The sequence below is a fragment of the Chiloscyllium plagiosum genome, chromosome 50 (genome assembly GCF_004010195.1).
Source record: "Chiloscyllium plagiosum isolate BGI_BamShark_2017 chromosome 50, ASM401019v2, whole genome shotgun sequence".
Taxonomy (NCBI): domain Eukaryota; kingdom Metazoa; phylum Chordata; class Chondrichthyes; order Orectolobiformes; family Hemiscylliidae; genus Chiloscyllium; species Chiloscyllium plagiosum.
Window position 1 is genome coordinate 84,042 of NC_057759.1, and position 14,202 is coordinate 98,243.

The 14,202-nt window shown below is 41.6% G+C and overlaps 2 protein-coding genes across 2 annotated transcripts in view; both read left to right on the forward strand.

Annotated features, from left to right (window-relative positions):
* The window catches only part of LOC122544536 (histone H1-like), a 193,967-nt gene that overhangs the window by 15,293 nt on the left and 164,472 nt on the right, over positions 1-14,202 (forward strand).
* On the forward strand, positions 12,383-12,949 carry LOC122544542 (histone H2B 1/2-like). Its single transcript, XM_043683855.1, has one exon. The coding sequence runs from the start codon at positions 12,398-12,400 to the stop codon at positions 12,851-12,853; it is 456 nt and encodes a 151-aa protein (XP_043539790.1). The 5' UTR covers positions 12,383-12,397; the 3' UTR covers positions 12,854-12,949.

A 14,202-nucleotide genomic window follows, 5' to 3' on the forward strand; every position in this document is an offset into this window, starting at 1 on the left:
TAGATAACTACAGCCTCATTCATATAGCAGAATCTGAGAGTTACATGTTGATAACTACAGTCACAAACTGACAGAAAAAGATGAATAAATACACTCAAATATTCGCATTTCGGAGCCTGACAGGGAAAGATTGATAACTTGAACACTCACATTCACAAGACTGAAACTGATAGTGACAGATGAAAACTCAGCTCACACATTCTCATTGCAGGGATAGATTGACAATTACACAAACCTATTCAGCGAGCAGAAACTGACAGCCACAGATTGGTAAATATCTCTGTATTCACACGGCAGAGTCTGAAAGATACAGATTGACAATTACACTCACTTTGACAAGGAGGAAATTAAAATCAGCAAGGTGGCCTTTGTGCGGAGCAGCAGAAAATGGGGGAGATACTAAATAAGTATTTTGCATCAGTATTTACTGTGGAAAAGGATATGGAAGATATAGACTGTAGGGAAATAGATGGTGACATCTTGCAAAATGTCCAGATTACAGAGGAGGAAGTCCTGGGTGTCTTGAAATGGGTAAAGGTGGATAAATCCCTAGGACCTGATCAGGTGTACCTGAGAACTGTGGGAAGCTAGAGAAGTGATTGCTGGGCCTCTTGCTGAGATATTTGTATCATCGATGGTCACAATTGAGGTGCCGGAAGACTGGAGGTTGGCAAACGTGGTGCCACTGTTTAAGACAGGCGGTAAGGACAAGACAGACCAGTGAGTCTGACCTCAGTGGTGGGTAAGTTGTTGGAGGGAATCCTGAGGGACAGGATGTACATGTATTTGGAAAGGCAAGGACTGATTCAGGATAGACAACATGGCTTCGTGCGTGGGAAATCATGTCTCTCAAAATTGATTGAGGCTTTTGAGCAAGTAACAAAGAGGATTGATGAGGGCAGAGCAGTAGATGTGATCTGTATGGTCTTCAGTAAGGTGTTCGACAAGATTCCCCATGAGAGACTGATTACCAAGGTTAGATCTCATGGAATACAGAGAGAACTAGCCATTTGGATGCAGAACTGGCTCAAAGGTAGAAGACAGGATGGTGGTGGAGGGTTGTTTTTCAGACTGGAGGCCTGTAACTAGTGGAGTGCCACAAGGATCGGTGCTGGGTCCTCTACGTTTTGTCATTTACACAAATGATTTGGATGCGAGCGTAAGAGGTACAGTTAGTAAGTTTGCAGGTGACACCAAAATTGGAGGTGTAGTGGACAGTGAAGAGGGTTACCTCAGGTTACAACAGGATCTTGACCAGATGGGCCAATGGGCTGGGAAGTGGCAGATGGAGTTGAATTCAGATAAATGCGAGGTGCTGCATTTTGGGAAAGCAAATCTTAGCAGGACTTATAGACTTAACGGTAAGGTCCTAGGGAGTGTTGCTGAACCAAGTGACCTTGGAGTGCAGGTTCATAGCTACTTGAAAGTGGAGTCGCAGGTAGATAGGATAGTGAAGGTGTTTGGTATGCTTTCCTTTATTGGTCAGTGTTTTGAGTACAGGAGTTGGGAGGTCATGTTGTGGCTGTACAGGACATTGGTTAGGCCACTGTTGGAATATTGTGTGCAGTTCTGGTCTCCTTCATATTGGAAAGATGTCATGAAACTTGAAAGGGTTCAGAAAAGATTTACAAGGATGTTGCCAGGGTTGGAGGATTTGAGCATTAGGGAGAAGCTGAACAGTTTTCCCTGGAGCATTGGAGGATGAGGGGTGACCTTACAGAGGTTCCTAATGAAAGGCTTTTGCCCGAAATGTCGATTTTGCTTGTCCTCGGATGCTGCCTGAACTGCTGTGCTCTTCCAGCACTACTAATCCAAAATCTGGTTTCCAGCATCTGCAGTCATTGTTTTTACCAAGATATAAAAGAGACCTAAGGGGCATCTTTTTCATGCACAGGGTGGTACGTGTATGGAATGAGCTGCCAGAGGAAGTGGTGGAGGCTGGTACAATTGCAACATTCAAGAGGCATTTGGATGGGTATAAGAATAGGAAGGGTTTGGAGGGATATGGGCCGGGTGCTGGCAGGTGGAACTAGATTGGGTTTGGGATATCTGGTCGGCATGGACACTTTGGACCGAAGGGTCTGTTTCCATGCTGTACATCTCTCTGACTCTAGGTACAGAATAATAACTGTACTCCCACATTCACATAGCTGAAACTGGATACAGTTTTATTAATACATCCATTTTCACAGAACATAAGCTGATGTGTACTGATCAATAACTGTACTTGCATACTGACAGGGTCGGATTCATACTTGCACTCTTGTATTGACATATTAGTGTTATGACACAGTGGTAAATCCCTCTGCTAATTAAACCAAACACACAGAAAAGCTCACCTCGCCTAATAATCTGTTAAAATATGAGGGACAGAGAATGACCCAAATTCCACTATTTAACAAGAGCATCAATTATATTCTTTAATGCTGAAAGTGAACATTAAACAACAACTATTTACAACTCTAAGCCTCCTTTCGCTTGAAGACTTGTTATCTACCTCCCACTCTTTAACAATATGCTGATTCAATAAACCCCCTATTAAATTTACAGCAACTTAATTTTCAAAACCAGACAGTGGTTGTCATCCCCAGTGTCGATCTTCCTCTGTAGATCTCCCAGGGTCATCTTTGGTCTTTGGCTGTAAAGATGTTTCCTATGAAAATGGTACCTTTGATTGAGATTGTTGTGAATAACAGTCTTTCAATGAACGTTCATTCTTTTTTTGGCCAATTGTCCAAAATGTCTGATTTTTTTTGTTAATACCCCAAACATCGGATCATCTCATTGGTTTGATAATGTCAAAACAGTAAAATACAAATTCAATTGTATTTTAGGAGCTTGAGGCATAATTTAAATGGATTGGTTAAATGTGAAATACGAACTAAGGTATCTAGGTAACAGCCAAATGTTACATCTTTCAATTTTCCATCACACTCTGTGACTGCTAGTCAGTCACAAGACAGGTGCTTGCCAGCTTTCAGCTTTCACTCTCTGTTAAAGGTACAGTACATACCTTCAACTTCATAACAATAGAAACAGATTGATCATGATGCTCAGGTGTCAAATAGCAAAATCTGATAGCATTTGGTATTTGCACTCCGATATTGATATAGCTAAATCTGACAAAGATCAATATGTACATTCACATAGAAGAAACTGAAGGGTACAAATTGATGCGTGCATGTTTATAGTCAGGCAGCCGGAACTGACAGGTATAGATACATAAGTAAACTCTCATATCCAGACATGCACTTACATCAGGTAGTCCCATTTGTGGCACTGTAGAGGTACTGGTTAGGATCTGGGTCTCAGTGAATTGGTATAGATTTTGTTTTTTGTTACAATGACCAGACAAAGAGCAGCTGAGGCCAAGAATAGAATCAGTGGTTCTGTTGGAATTACTGGCTTGAAAGAAAAACAGCCTAATGATTAGTAAATAAATATTACATTGAAAGGTTTGATACTGTCAAACTCACATAATGTTGAGTTATAGGCGATGCCTCCTCTCTCTTCCTTCAGATAAACACTTGAAGGACCAAGAGAATGTAATATTATCTCAGTATGAAGCCAAGTGTGATCAGTTCCTTCTGACAAACAGCAGGTAAGTTTACCATTCTCCGACTGAAGAGCAGCCTTTCTGTAGTCATAGAGCAGTTTGAATTGAGCTCAATTTCCAGAGAGGAATTTTCGAACCAGGAATCAAATATTACCAAGCAATTATAATTTATTTTTTTATCTCTCTCCATTCTCAATGCACATTACCCCAATTCCAATAAATTTTAGCATTCACAGCCATAGAGTCACAGAGATGAACAACACAGAAACAGACCCTTTGGTCCAAATTATCTCTGCCAACCAAATATCCTAGTCACATTTGCCAGCACTTGGCCCATATCCCTCTAAACCCATCCTATTCGTATACCCATCCAGATGTCTTTTAAATTTTGTAATTAACCCAGCCTCCACTTCCTCTGGTAGCTCATTCCATACACACACCACCTTACACGTGAAGAGGTTGCCCCTTAGGCCCTTTTTAAATTGTTCCCCTTTCCCCTTACACCTATGCCCTCTAGTTTTGGACTCGCTCACCCCAGGGAAAATACATTGTCTAGTAATCCTATCCATGTCCCTCATGGTTTTATAAACCACTATAAGTTCACCCTGCAGCCTCCAACGCTCCTGGGAAAACTGCCTCTTTATTCAGCCTCTCCCTATATCTCAAATCCTCCAACCGTGGCAAGATCTTTGTAAATCTTTTCTGAACCCATTCAAGTTTCACAGTACCACAGTTTAGGAGGGAGATCAGAATTGCACACAGTATTCCAAAAATGGCCTAACCAATGATCTGTACAGCTGCAACATGACCTCTCAACTTCTACGCTCAATGCTCTGACCAATAAAGGAAAACATACCAAATGTTTCTTCACTATCCTATCTTTCCACTTTCATGGAACTATCAACCTGTATTCCAAGGTTTATTTCTTCAGCAACATTCCCCACAACCTTATCATGAAGTGTATAAGTCTTCCTCTGATAAGCTTTTCCTAAATGCAGCACCTCACATTGATCTGAATTAAACTCTATCTGCCAGTCTTCAGCCCATTGGTCCATCTGATTCAGATCCTGTTGTACTCGGAAGTAACCTTCACTGTCCACAACACGTCCGATTTTGGTGCAATCTGCAAACCTACTAACTATACCTCCTGTGTTCAGATCCAAATCATTTACATAAATGATGAAAAGCTGTGGACCCAGCACTGATCCTTGTAACACACCACTGGTCACATGTCTCCGGTCTGAAAAACAACCCTCCACCACCATCCTCTTTCTTCTACTCTTCGCGGCAGTTCTGTTTCCAAATGGCTAGTTCTTCTTGTATTCCATATGATCTAACCTTGCTAACCAGTCTACCATGAGGAACTTTGTCAAACGCCTTACTGAAGCCCATAAAGATCAAGTCTACCAGTCTGCCCTCATCAATCCTCTTTGTTACTCCTTCAATAAACTCAATCAAATTAGCGAGACATGATTTGCCACATACACAACCATGTTGCCTGTCCCTAATCAGTCTTTGCCTTTCCAAATACATATAAATTCTGTCCCTCAGAATTCCCTGCAACAGCTTGCCCACCACCAATGTCAGACTCGCCAGCCTATAGTTCCCTGGCTTGTCCTTGCCACCTTTCTTAAATCGTGGTACCATGTTAGCCAACCTCCGGTCTTCCAGCACCCCACCTGTGACTATCGATGATACAAATATCTCAGCAAGGGGCCCAGCAATCACTTCCCTAGCTTCCCACAGAGTTCTCGGATGCACCTGATCAGGTCCTGGGGAGTTACCATTTTTGCGTTTTAAGACATCCAACACCACCACCTCAGTAATATGGACATTTCTCAAGATGTCACCATCCATTTCCCCATATTCTGTATTCTCCATGTGCTTCTCCACAATAAACACTGATGCAAGATAGTCATTTCTTATCTCTCCCATCTCCTGCGGTTCCACACATAGGCTGCCTTGCAAATCTTTGTGAGGGGCCTCATTTTCACCCTAGTTATCCTTTTGTCCTTAATGTATTTTTAGAATTCCTTAGGATTCTCTTTAACCCTATTTGCCAAAGATATCACATGTCCTCTTTTTGCCTTCTTGATTTCCCTCTTAAGGAAATGCCAACTGCCTTTATACTTTTCTAAGGATTCACACTATCTTTGCTGTCTATACCTGACATATGCTCCCTTCATTTTCTTGACCAAAACTTCAACTTCACTCATCATCCACATTGCCTACACCTACCAGGCTTTCCTTTCACCCTATCTGGATTCTCGTTCTCATTTTTGAAAGCTTCTTATTTTCTAGCCATCCCTTTACCTGTGAATATCTGCCCCCAATGAACATTTGAAAGTTCTTGCCTAATACTGTCAAGCCCATTGACATTGACACCTTTTTCCAAGAGCGTTACTCTGCATTCTTGTCTGAAATGCACACTTGGGAATGACATTGAATCTACAGTTAATATGACATTTTAAAAATTAAAAGCAAGATGGGGAAAAGTCAGGCTGTAACATAATTTCAAAAACCACACATAACATCCATGTTAAATATAGACATATGAGGAAAGTAAACAAAAGTCACCAATTTACAGGATGAAACACAGTTATTGAATTTATTAGAGATTGGGCAGGACAGAATTAATCCTGTGAACAGCTATCACATTAAAAAAATGTGAATTCCAAACACACATTCTGTGCCAAAGCCTGACAAATAAAACTGCAAATGACAGAAACCAGAAACAAAGTAATAATTGCTGGAAAAACTCAGCACATCTGGCAACATCTGTTGAGAGAAAGCAGAGTTAAAGCTTTGTGACCAGTGATTGTTGTTCAGAACTCAGTTTCTCCAGGAATTTCTGTCTTTGCTCCTGACAAATGGAGAATAATTACTACAGACACACACACATAGACACACACACACAGAGCAACTGACTAATTCAGAATTTGTTTGAAATGCTAACATCATAACTACAGACAATGACTAACGGTTATGGAATTCCATATATACTGCAGGCAACAGAAAAAGGTTACAATCAAAATGAATATCACCTATGAATTCATTGCGGTCTGCAGCAGTCAGAAACATCCAGCTAACAATTCTACTCCCATTCAGACAGCATTCCATTTCCATAAATGTATCATGGTGGCAGAGGAGCTGCCTTCCCTACCTTTATCACAACATCATTCTCCATTTTTCCAAATTGCAGGAACAGATTTTCTTTTTAACCCTACCTGTATCAAAAACACATCCCATGCCTTTGCTTCAAATGAAATTAAGTTTTCGACATATAATCCTGTGTTTCACTTGACCCTCCTTCTGAAGTCTGATGTAAAACGCAAGAAAACTTGGTGCCATTTTCTCAAATACTCAATGTGATCACAATCCTATTTTGAAACAGTGGAGTAGGAAAGATTTAGTGACATAAGGCAGATAGGTAAAGCTGCTCAATTTTCTTTTTGCGACAGGAGTTCAAGAGTTTAATTCTTCAATAAATTTACTTTGACCGTTCCAATTTCCTCCACTGCACGAGAGAAAATCAGAGTCCTTCTGCATTCCTCCTCCCCCGATAGAGCCATACATGTGTCCCAATGATGGTGAGCACCATCACAATACAGAGCAGGGTAATGAACACCTACCTTTACTTCAACACTGTTCAAATAGTTATATCACTGTGCACTGAGAACACTTACTGGTTATGATCCTGATTAGGAAGGACAATGAGCTGAGGAGTGGCAGATGGAGTTTAGTTTAGATACATGTGAGATTTTACATTTTGATAACGCAAACCAGGGCAAAACTTATACTTGGCAAGTCTTGCTGAACAAAGAGACCTCGGGAGGCAGCTGCATATTTCCTTGAAAGTAGAGTCACAGGTAGACAAGGCGGTGAAGGAGGCATTTGGCATGCTTGCCTTCATTGGTCAGAACATTTGAATGTAGGAGTTGGGATGTCATGTGGTGGATGTACAAAACATTGGTGAGGCCACTTTTGGAGTTTGTACAATTCTCATCAACTTGCTACAGGAAGGATGTTGTTAAACTTAAGATGGTGCATAAAAGATTTACAAGGGTGTTATAGAGATATAGAGTCATACAGCAGAGAATCAGGCTCTTCAGCCCACCATATCCAACAAACACCAAACTGCAATCTACCTGCGCTTAGCCCATAGCCTACCATACCCTGGCTTTTTAAAGGCATATCCAGATGCTGCTTAAATGCTGTGAGAGTACTCCACCACCCCCTCAGGCAGCACGTTCCAAACTTTGCCCACTCTCTAGATCAAAATATTTTTCTCTGGTATCTTCTAAACTGCATTCTCCGCACCTTCAACTTGTAACCTTTGGTCTTAGACACATCTGCCATGGGCAGAAAGATTCTCACGATCCACTCTGTCTGCATCACTCATAATTTGGTATACTTCAGTCAGATCCTCCCTCCACCTCCTCTGCTACAATGAAACCAAACCTGGCCTATCCAGTCTCTCCTCATGATGGAGACTTTCCAACCCACTGCACCCTCTCCAGTACAATCAAAACTGCACATTCCAGTATTCTATCTGTGGCCGAGCCAATATTTTGTAAATTTGTTAGAAGACTTCCTTGCTGTTACATTGTACAGCTCAGGTAATTCTGTATGCCTCCTTCAGCAGCCTGTCTGCCTGTGCTGACACCTTCTGGAATCTATAAACTTGTACACCATTGTCCCCTTCTTTCTCAGTATTCCCTAGGGACCAGTCCTTCATTGTGTAATTCTTTCCCGTATTAGACCTACGAAGATGCATTACCTCATACCTACCAGGATTAAATTCTGTCTGCCATTGCCCTGCCCAATGTACTCATACTGTAGCCTGAGACCATCCCCCTTACTGTCAATCACACCCCTAATTTTCATATCATGGAAAAAAGAACAGTACAGCACAGGAACAGGCCCAATACCCTCCAAACCTGCACTGAAAAATTTTGCGCTTCCACGTTAAAATCTCATCTACAGGCTGATTAATCATATGCTCTACATTCACATCCAAGTTGTTAATTTACATAACAAACAGCAAGGATCCCAGCACTGATCCCCGTGGCTGTAGTGGTGGCCTGTATCTGGCCAGAATAGAGTGGCCCATGTCTGTTACCACAAACTGGTGTGTAAATGGAAAGTAGAATTAAACAGGATGTGAAACAGAATGGCAGGCAGAAACTAAGCTAAACAGCCTACTTACACTCAGTGGGGCGTAATGATACCATTGAATAAGCCACTGCAAGGACAGTAAAAATTACAGGAAGACATAAGGTCCAATAAATGAGTAACTCCAGTCACATTAAATGAAAGGGTAATTGTCCCAGTTAATGAACAGATATCAGATGCTAGTTACAGCCCATTAATGCCCTAAACCAGCTGAGGATGCAACAGCTAAAGTTATCTTATCGTACTCAGTTTCTTGAAATATGTTAGAGTATTAAGACAAAGATTCTCACAAAGAGTAGTTTTCAACATAACAAACGGGTGCATAATACCAAAGCATAAAGGGGAAAAGAAGCATTTAAACATGGAAGTGAAGGTTAGCTAGCTTTAGGTAATGCCTTCTTTTGCACCCAGAACAAAATAGATTGCTCACAGCCCATTAATCACAAAGTGCTAACAGTTGGGGCAAATACATTACTTTACACTTTGTAACTAAGTTTTTATAACAGAAATTAAAATTACAAGTTGATAGTAATTAAGTCAAAACAGACTGTACTTTGTTTTTTCTTCATATATAATTAGGACAGTTGGGGATATAAGAAGAGCAATTGAATTTGATAAAATGGAATACAATGAATAACAACATTCAAGCTGTCCCTAGAGATGAGCTACCCTCAGAGAAACCCAAAGGTGTTCAGCAAATAACTTTGGAATGTGAATGAATAGGATACATAGAAAGATCGCAAGGCCTAGAGATTACATTTACCTCCATTTATCCCCATTTATCTCTCCACCCTGAAGGCTTCCTGCCTCTATTCCTGATGAAGGGCTTTTGCGCAAAACGTTGATTTTTCCTGCTCCTCAGATGCTTCCTGACCTGTGCTTTTCCAGCACCACTCTAACCTAAACTCTGGTTTCCAGCAACTGCAGTCCTCACTTTTGCATAGCGATTACAGTGTCCGCTAAATACTGAGAGGTCAGGGAATCATGCGGCTGTCCATAGAAATACCAGTCATTGGTTAAGTGTCTCATAGAATAGAGTATGCAAAGTAAGGGGAGGAACATGACAATTACATACAATGTGATTACTAACAGGAAGTTTATAAAAAGTACTGCTTTTTATTGTAAAATCAGTGTGTCATGGACCTCTCTTCTGAGGCCAGTCTCAGGGGAAGATCATTTGGCCCTCTCCTTGCACTAACTGGTTTCTGCTTGAATAAATACCAACCATTTGCCTGAATCCTGCATGCCTAGTCTTTCATCTCCAGCTGTGGGTTATGTTCCGACAAAGGCCATACGGAAGTCCATGTTTACCACGTCAACCGCAATACTCTCATCAGAATGTTTTGTTGCTAGGACTGGAGGTTTTGAGTTAGAGGGAGAGGCTGAACAAGCTGTTGCTTTGTTCTCTAGACTGTCAGAGAATGAGGTGTGACTTTTGTACAGGTTGAGAAAATCATGAGGGGCATGTTAGGGTGAATAGCCACGGTCTTTTTCTGAATGTGGGTGAGTGCAAAAATAGAGGACACAGGTATGAATTGTGGAAAAAAGATTTTAAAAGGGCCTGTGGGGTTACTCTATCACATAGAGGATGGTGCTTGTATGGAATGAGATACCAGAGGAAGTGGAGGTGGTGGGTACAATTACAACCTTTTATAGGCACCTGGATATATCCAAGAATAGGAACAGTTTAGAGGGGTATGCGCTAAAAGCTGGCAAATGTGACTAGCTATGATATGGAGGTGCCAGTGTTGGACTGGGGTGGACAAAATTAAGAACAACACAACACCAGTTTCTTGAACAGCAGGTTTATTTGGAAGCACTAGCTTTCAGTGCACTGCTCCTTCATCACTCTGAAAGCTGTTGCTTCCACATAAACCTATTGTACTACAACCTGGTGTTGAGATTTTCAACTTAAATGGGACGAAGTCAGATTAGGATCTCTCGTCAGCACTAACAGCTTGCACCAAAGGATCTGTTTCTGTGCTGTATAACTGTATGACTCTCTGAAGGCAGGACCTTGATATCACTGCTCCCAGTTAGACACTGCACTATCAGAGTTGCAATGGTCAATTGCCTTTCCCTCCTTGACTCTGAAGAACAGCACAGATCCATTCTATGACAATGTTTTGGGATTTCACTTGCCTGTGAATTCTACAGGTGCAAACAGTCAAAGAAAATAAGGTCTTTCCCATTCACTTCAGGAAACATGAACTGAAAACTCTCTCCTTTTGCGAAGTGGCTGTCCACTTAATCGCAAGCACTTAAACTGCTCAGTAACACAATGCAGGAAGATTGAAGCAGGTTCAATCGAGTGTGAGCATCCTTCCTGCATCATAACAACTGTTTCTTTCAAAAATCTTTTTTATACATAAAATCAGTGCATGTACACAACAGCCCAAGTAGTCAACATTAAATTTTAGTTTCCAAGTTTTTCACCAGGCAACATGGTTCTAATCTGTTCACAGTATGTCACATCTGAGCAGAGTTTTGAAGTACAATAAACCATATTATCAGTCCCATGGAATAGCACAGACTGACAGGTAGAAAGTACTTTCTGAGTACACAAAACGTACAAGTGAATGGAAGAAACAAGATTAGTTCTGTACTCCCAGAAGAACAAAGAGTTGCAGACTGCACCAGTTATTGTCCTTATTCATGTAAGGAAGGACTTGAAGGAAACTGATAATTTCTGGATATACCAAAGAATGAGATGCTGTCAATACACAGTGGATACAGAATAACTTGCAACGTACAGGAATACTGTCAGGTTAGTAGGTCTATTGGCAAAAATGGAAAAGTCATGACCTCAAAGATCTTGCAGTTGGGAGAACTAGCATTTCATTTAAAATGTAGTCCAGGACAGTGTGTCAGCCCGAGTGAACAAGTGAACTTCCTATAGATTTTAAATGCATGGTATCACCTTGGTCAAAAAGTAAATTCTACTTGTTTATTAGAAAATACTGAACCTACTGCATGTTCACAATGTATTCCACTTAAGTAGGGAAAGAAGTAAATAAAAATCCAGACTAATTATTCATCCAGTTATCTCACCATGGCTTAAACATGCTGTCTGACTCTGACTGTATGTAATTCATGTATCAATTCTTGTTGTCCAAACTGGAGGGATTAAATAGCAGACCAAGTGCCAGATTGAAACACATATTGCAATTTCATTTGTTTCCACAAGGAGAAAACAGAACACATCTCAGACGAAATGACTGAATAAATACTTTGTTTTCAAAAGTCCAAGGGGAAATCAAACATTGACATGAAAATGTACACGTTTAAACAGATATCCAGAGATTATTGGACAGTCGCCCGAAACTGGAATCGAACCAGTGTCCCTGGCTCGGTGAGGCAGATAGGACCAGAAACAGACATGCTGAGCTGCAAACTCACCCTTCCACTCCCACATCAGCGCAACAACGAGCAAAAGGAAACCGAGCCAATATCACAGTCACTTTCTGTGTCACAGACACAAAACACATCTCCCTCAGTCAGACTCATAGGAACAGAATCACCATCCACTTTACATTTCGTTGCAGATTTTGACAGATCTCCATTGGATCGCATGTAAACCAATCCGAGAGACTCAATGTTTGGGAATGACTCAGTGTAAACTACCCAATCAGGAACCAGACATTCCTCCATCCTTCATTAGCATTGATGACGTCGTCAGGCTATAAAAAGGGAGTTCCGAGCTCGCTTTCACTTATTCTGGGACTGAAAGTGAGCGGTGCTATGGCTGATGAGAAGAAAGCGCAGCAAGCCTCCAAGAAGGGCGCGAAGAAAATCATCAAGAAGACGCCAGCGAAGGGAGGCAAGAAGAGGAAGCGGACCAGGAAAGAAAGTTATGCCATCTACATCTACAAAGTGATGAAGCAGGTTCACCCCGACACCGGCATCTCCTCCAAGGCCATGAGCATCATGAACTCGTTCGTCAACGATATTTTCGAGCGCATCGCGGGGGAGGCTTCCCGCCTGGCCCATTACAACAAACGCAGCACCATCAGCTCCCGGGAGATCCAGACCGCCGTGCGGCTGCTGCTGCCCGGGGAGCTGGCCAAGCACGCCGTGTCGGAGGGTACAAAGGCGGTGACCAAGTACACCAGCTCCAAGTGAGGGACCGCATTGTACTGAAACACACACATCCACAACCCAAAGGCTCTTATAAGAGCCACCCACAACTTCCCAGAGTGAGCTGAATTTTTTTTTAAAGATTGGTTTTGTTTTAGTTTATAAATGATTATTTTTAGCGTTATATTAAAGTTTTGCAAACTAATGAGGTACGGCGCGGGGAAGATTGCATTTACAGGCTCGTCCCTGTCTGTTGGAAGTGGGCAGATTAACTGTAAGTGAGTCATTTTTCACCTTGTTTATTTAACATTGGTAAAAGCCCTGGTAGAATGCTAATACTTCGTTTCACACCTTGCAAACAACCACCAAATGAAGGAGCAGCACTCCGAAAGCTAGTGCTTACAAATCAGCCTATTGGTGATACGTGATTTTTAACTTCGCCAACAACACATACTTGGTTCTGGATTAGTGGTGCTGGAAGAGCACAGCATTTCAGGCAGCATGCAAAGAATTATTCCTGATGAAGGGCTTTTGCCTGAAACGTCGATTTCGAAGCTCCTTGGATGCTGCCTGAACTGCTGTGCTCTTCCAGCACCACTAGTCCAGAATCTGGTTTCCAGCATCTGCAGTCGTTTTTACCTCAAACAATACATACTTGTCGACATCTTTCATCGCATACATTTTCATCTGATTTAAAAAACATATTTGCAATGCGCGGGTATAATCCGATTTTTCAGAATGCAAAAACCTAAGCACTTTCTGCTGTCGTTAAGAGGCTTTCAAAGGGAACCGAGAGAACGCCAAAACAGCTGCCGGATTGAAATGTGATGATTTTGCTGATTGATAGAGCGAGAGCAATAAGGGAGGACAGCTTTAAAATATCGTCTAAACAACATAATTTGGAGATGCCGGTGATGGACTGGGGTGCACAAAGTTGAAAATCACACAACAACAAGTTATAGTCCAACAGGCTTAATTGGAAGCACACTAGCTTTCGGAGCGTAGCTCCTTCATCAGGTGGTAGTGGAGGGCTCAATCCTAACAGAATTTTTAGCAAAAATTTACAGTGTGATGTAACTGAAATTACGCATTGAAAAATTGATTTTGTTAAGCCTTTCATCTGTTAGAAAACCATGATAGTTTCACTTCTTTAATGTGTAAATCACAACTTTTTTAAAAAGTTGCATTCTCAGGTTAGCTGTTAACAATGGTGATAGCTAGACAATATGTTGTCTAACCACCGGGTTCGCCAACGCTACTGTGCTGGAAGAATGTTTAGATTAGATTAGATTACAGTGTGGAAACAGGCCCTTCGGCCCAACAAGTCCACACCGACCCGCCGAAGCGAAACCCACCCATACCACATTTACCCCTTACCTAACACTACGGGCAAT

Bases quoted from the DNA above. Each gene is read 5' to 3' on its own strand.
- LOC122544542 (XM_043683855.1), top strand. From the start codon at position 12,398: ATGACGTCGTCAGGCTATAAAAAGGGAGTTCCGAGCTCGCTTTCACTT.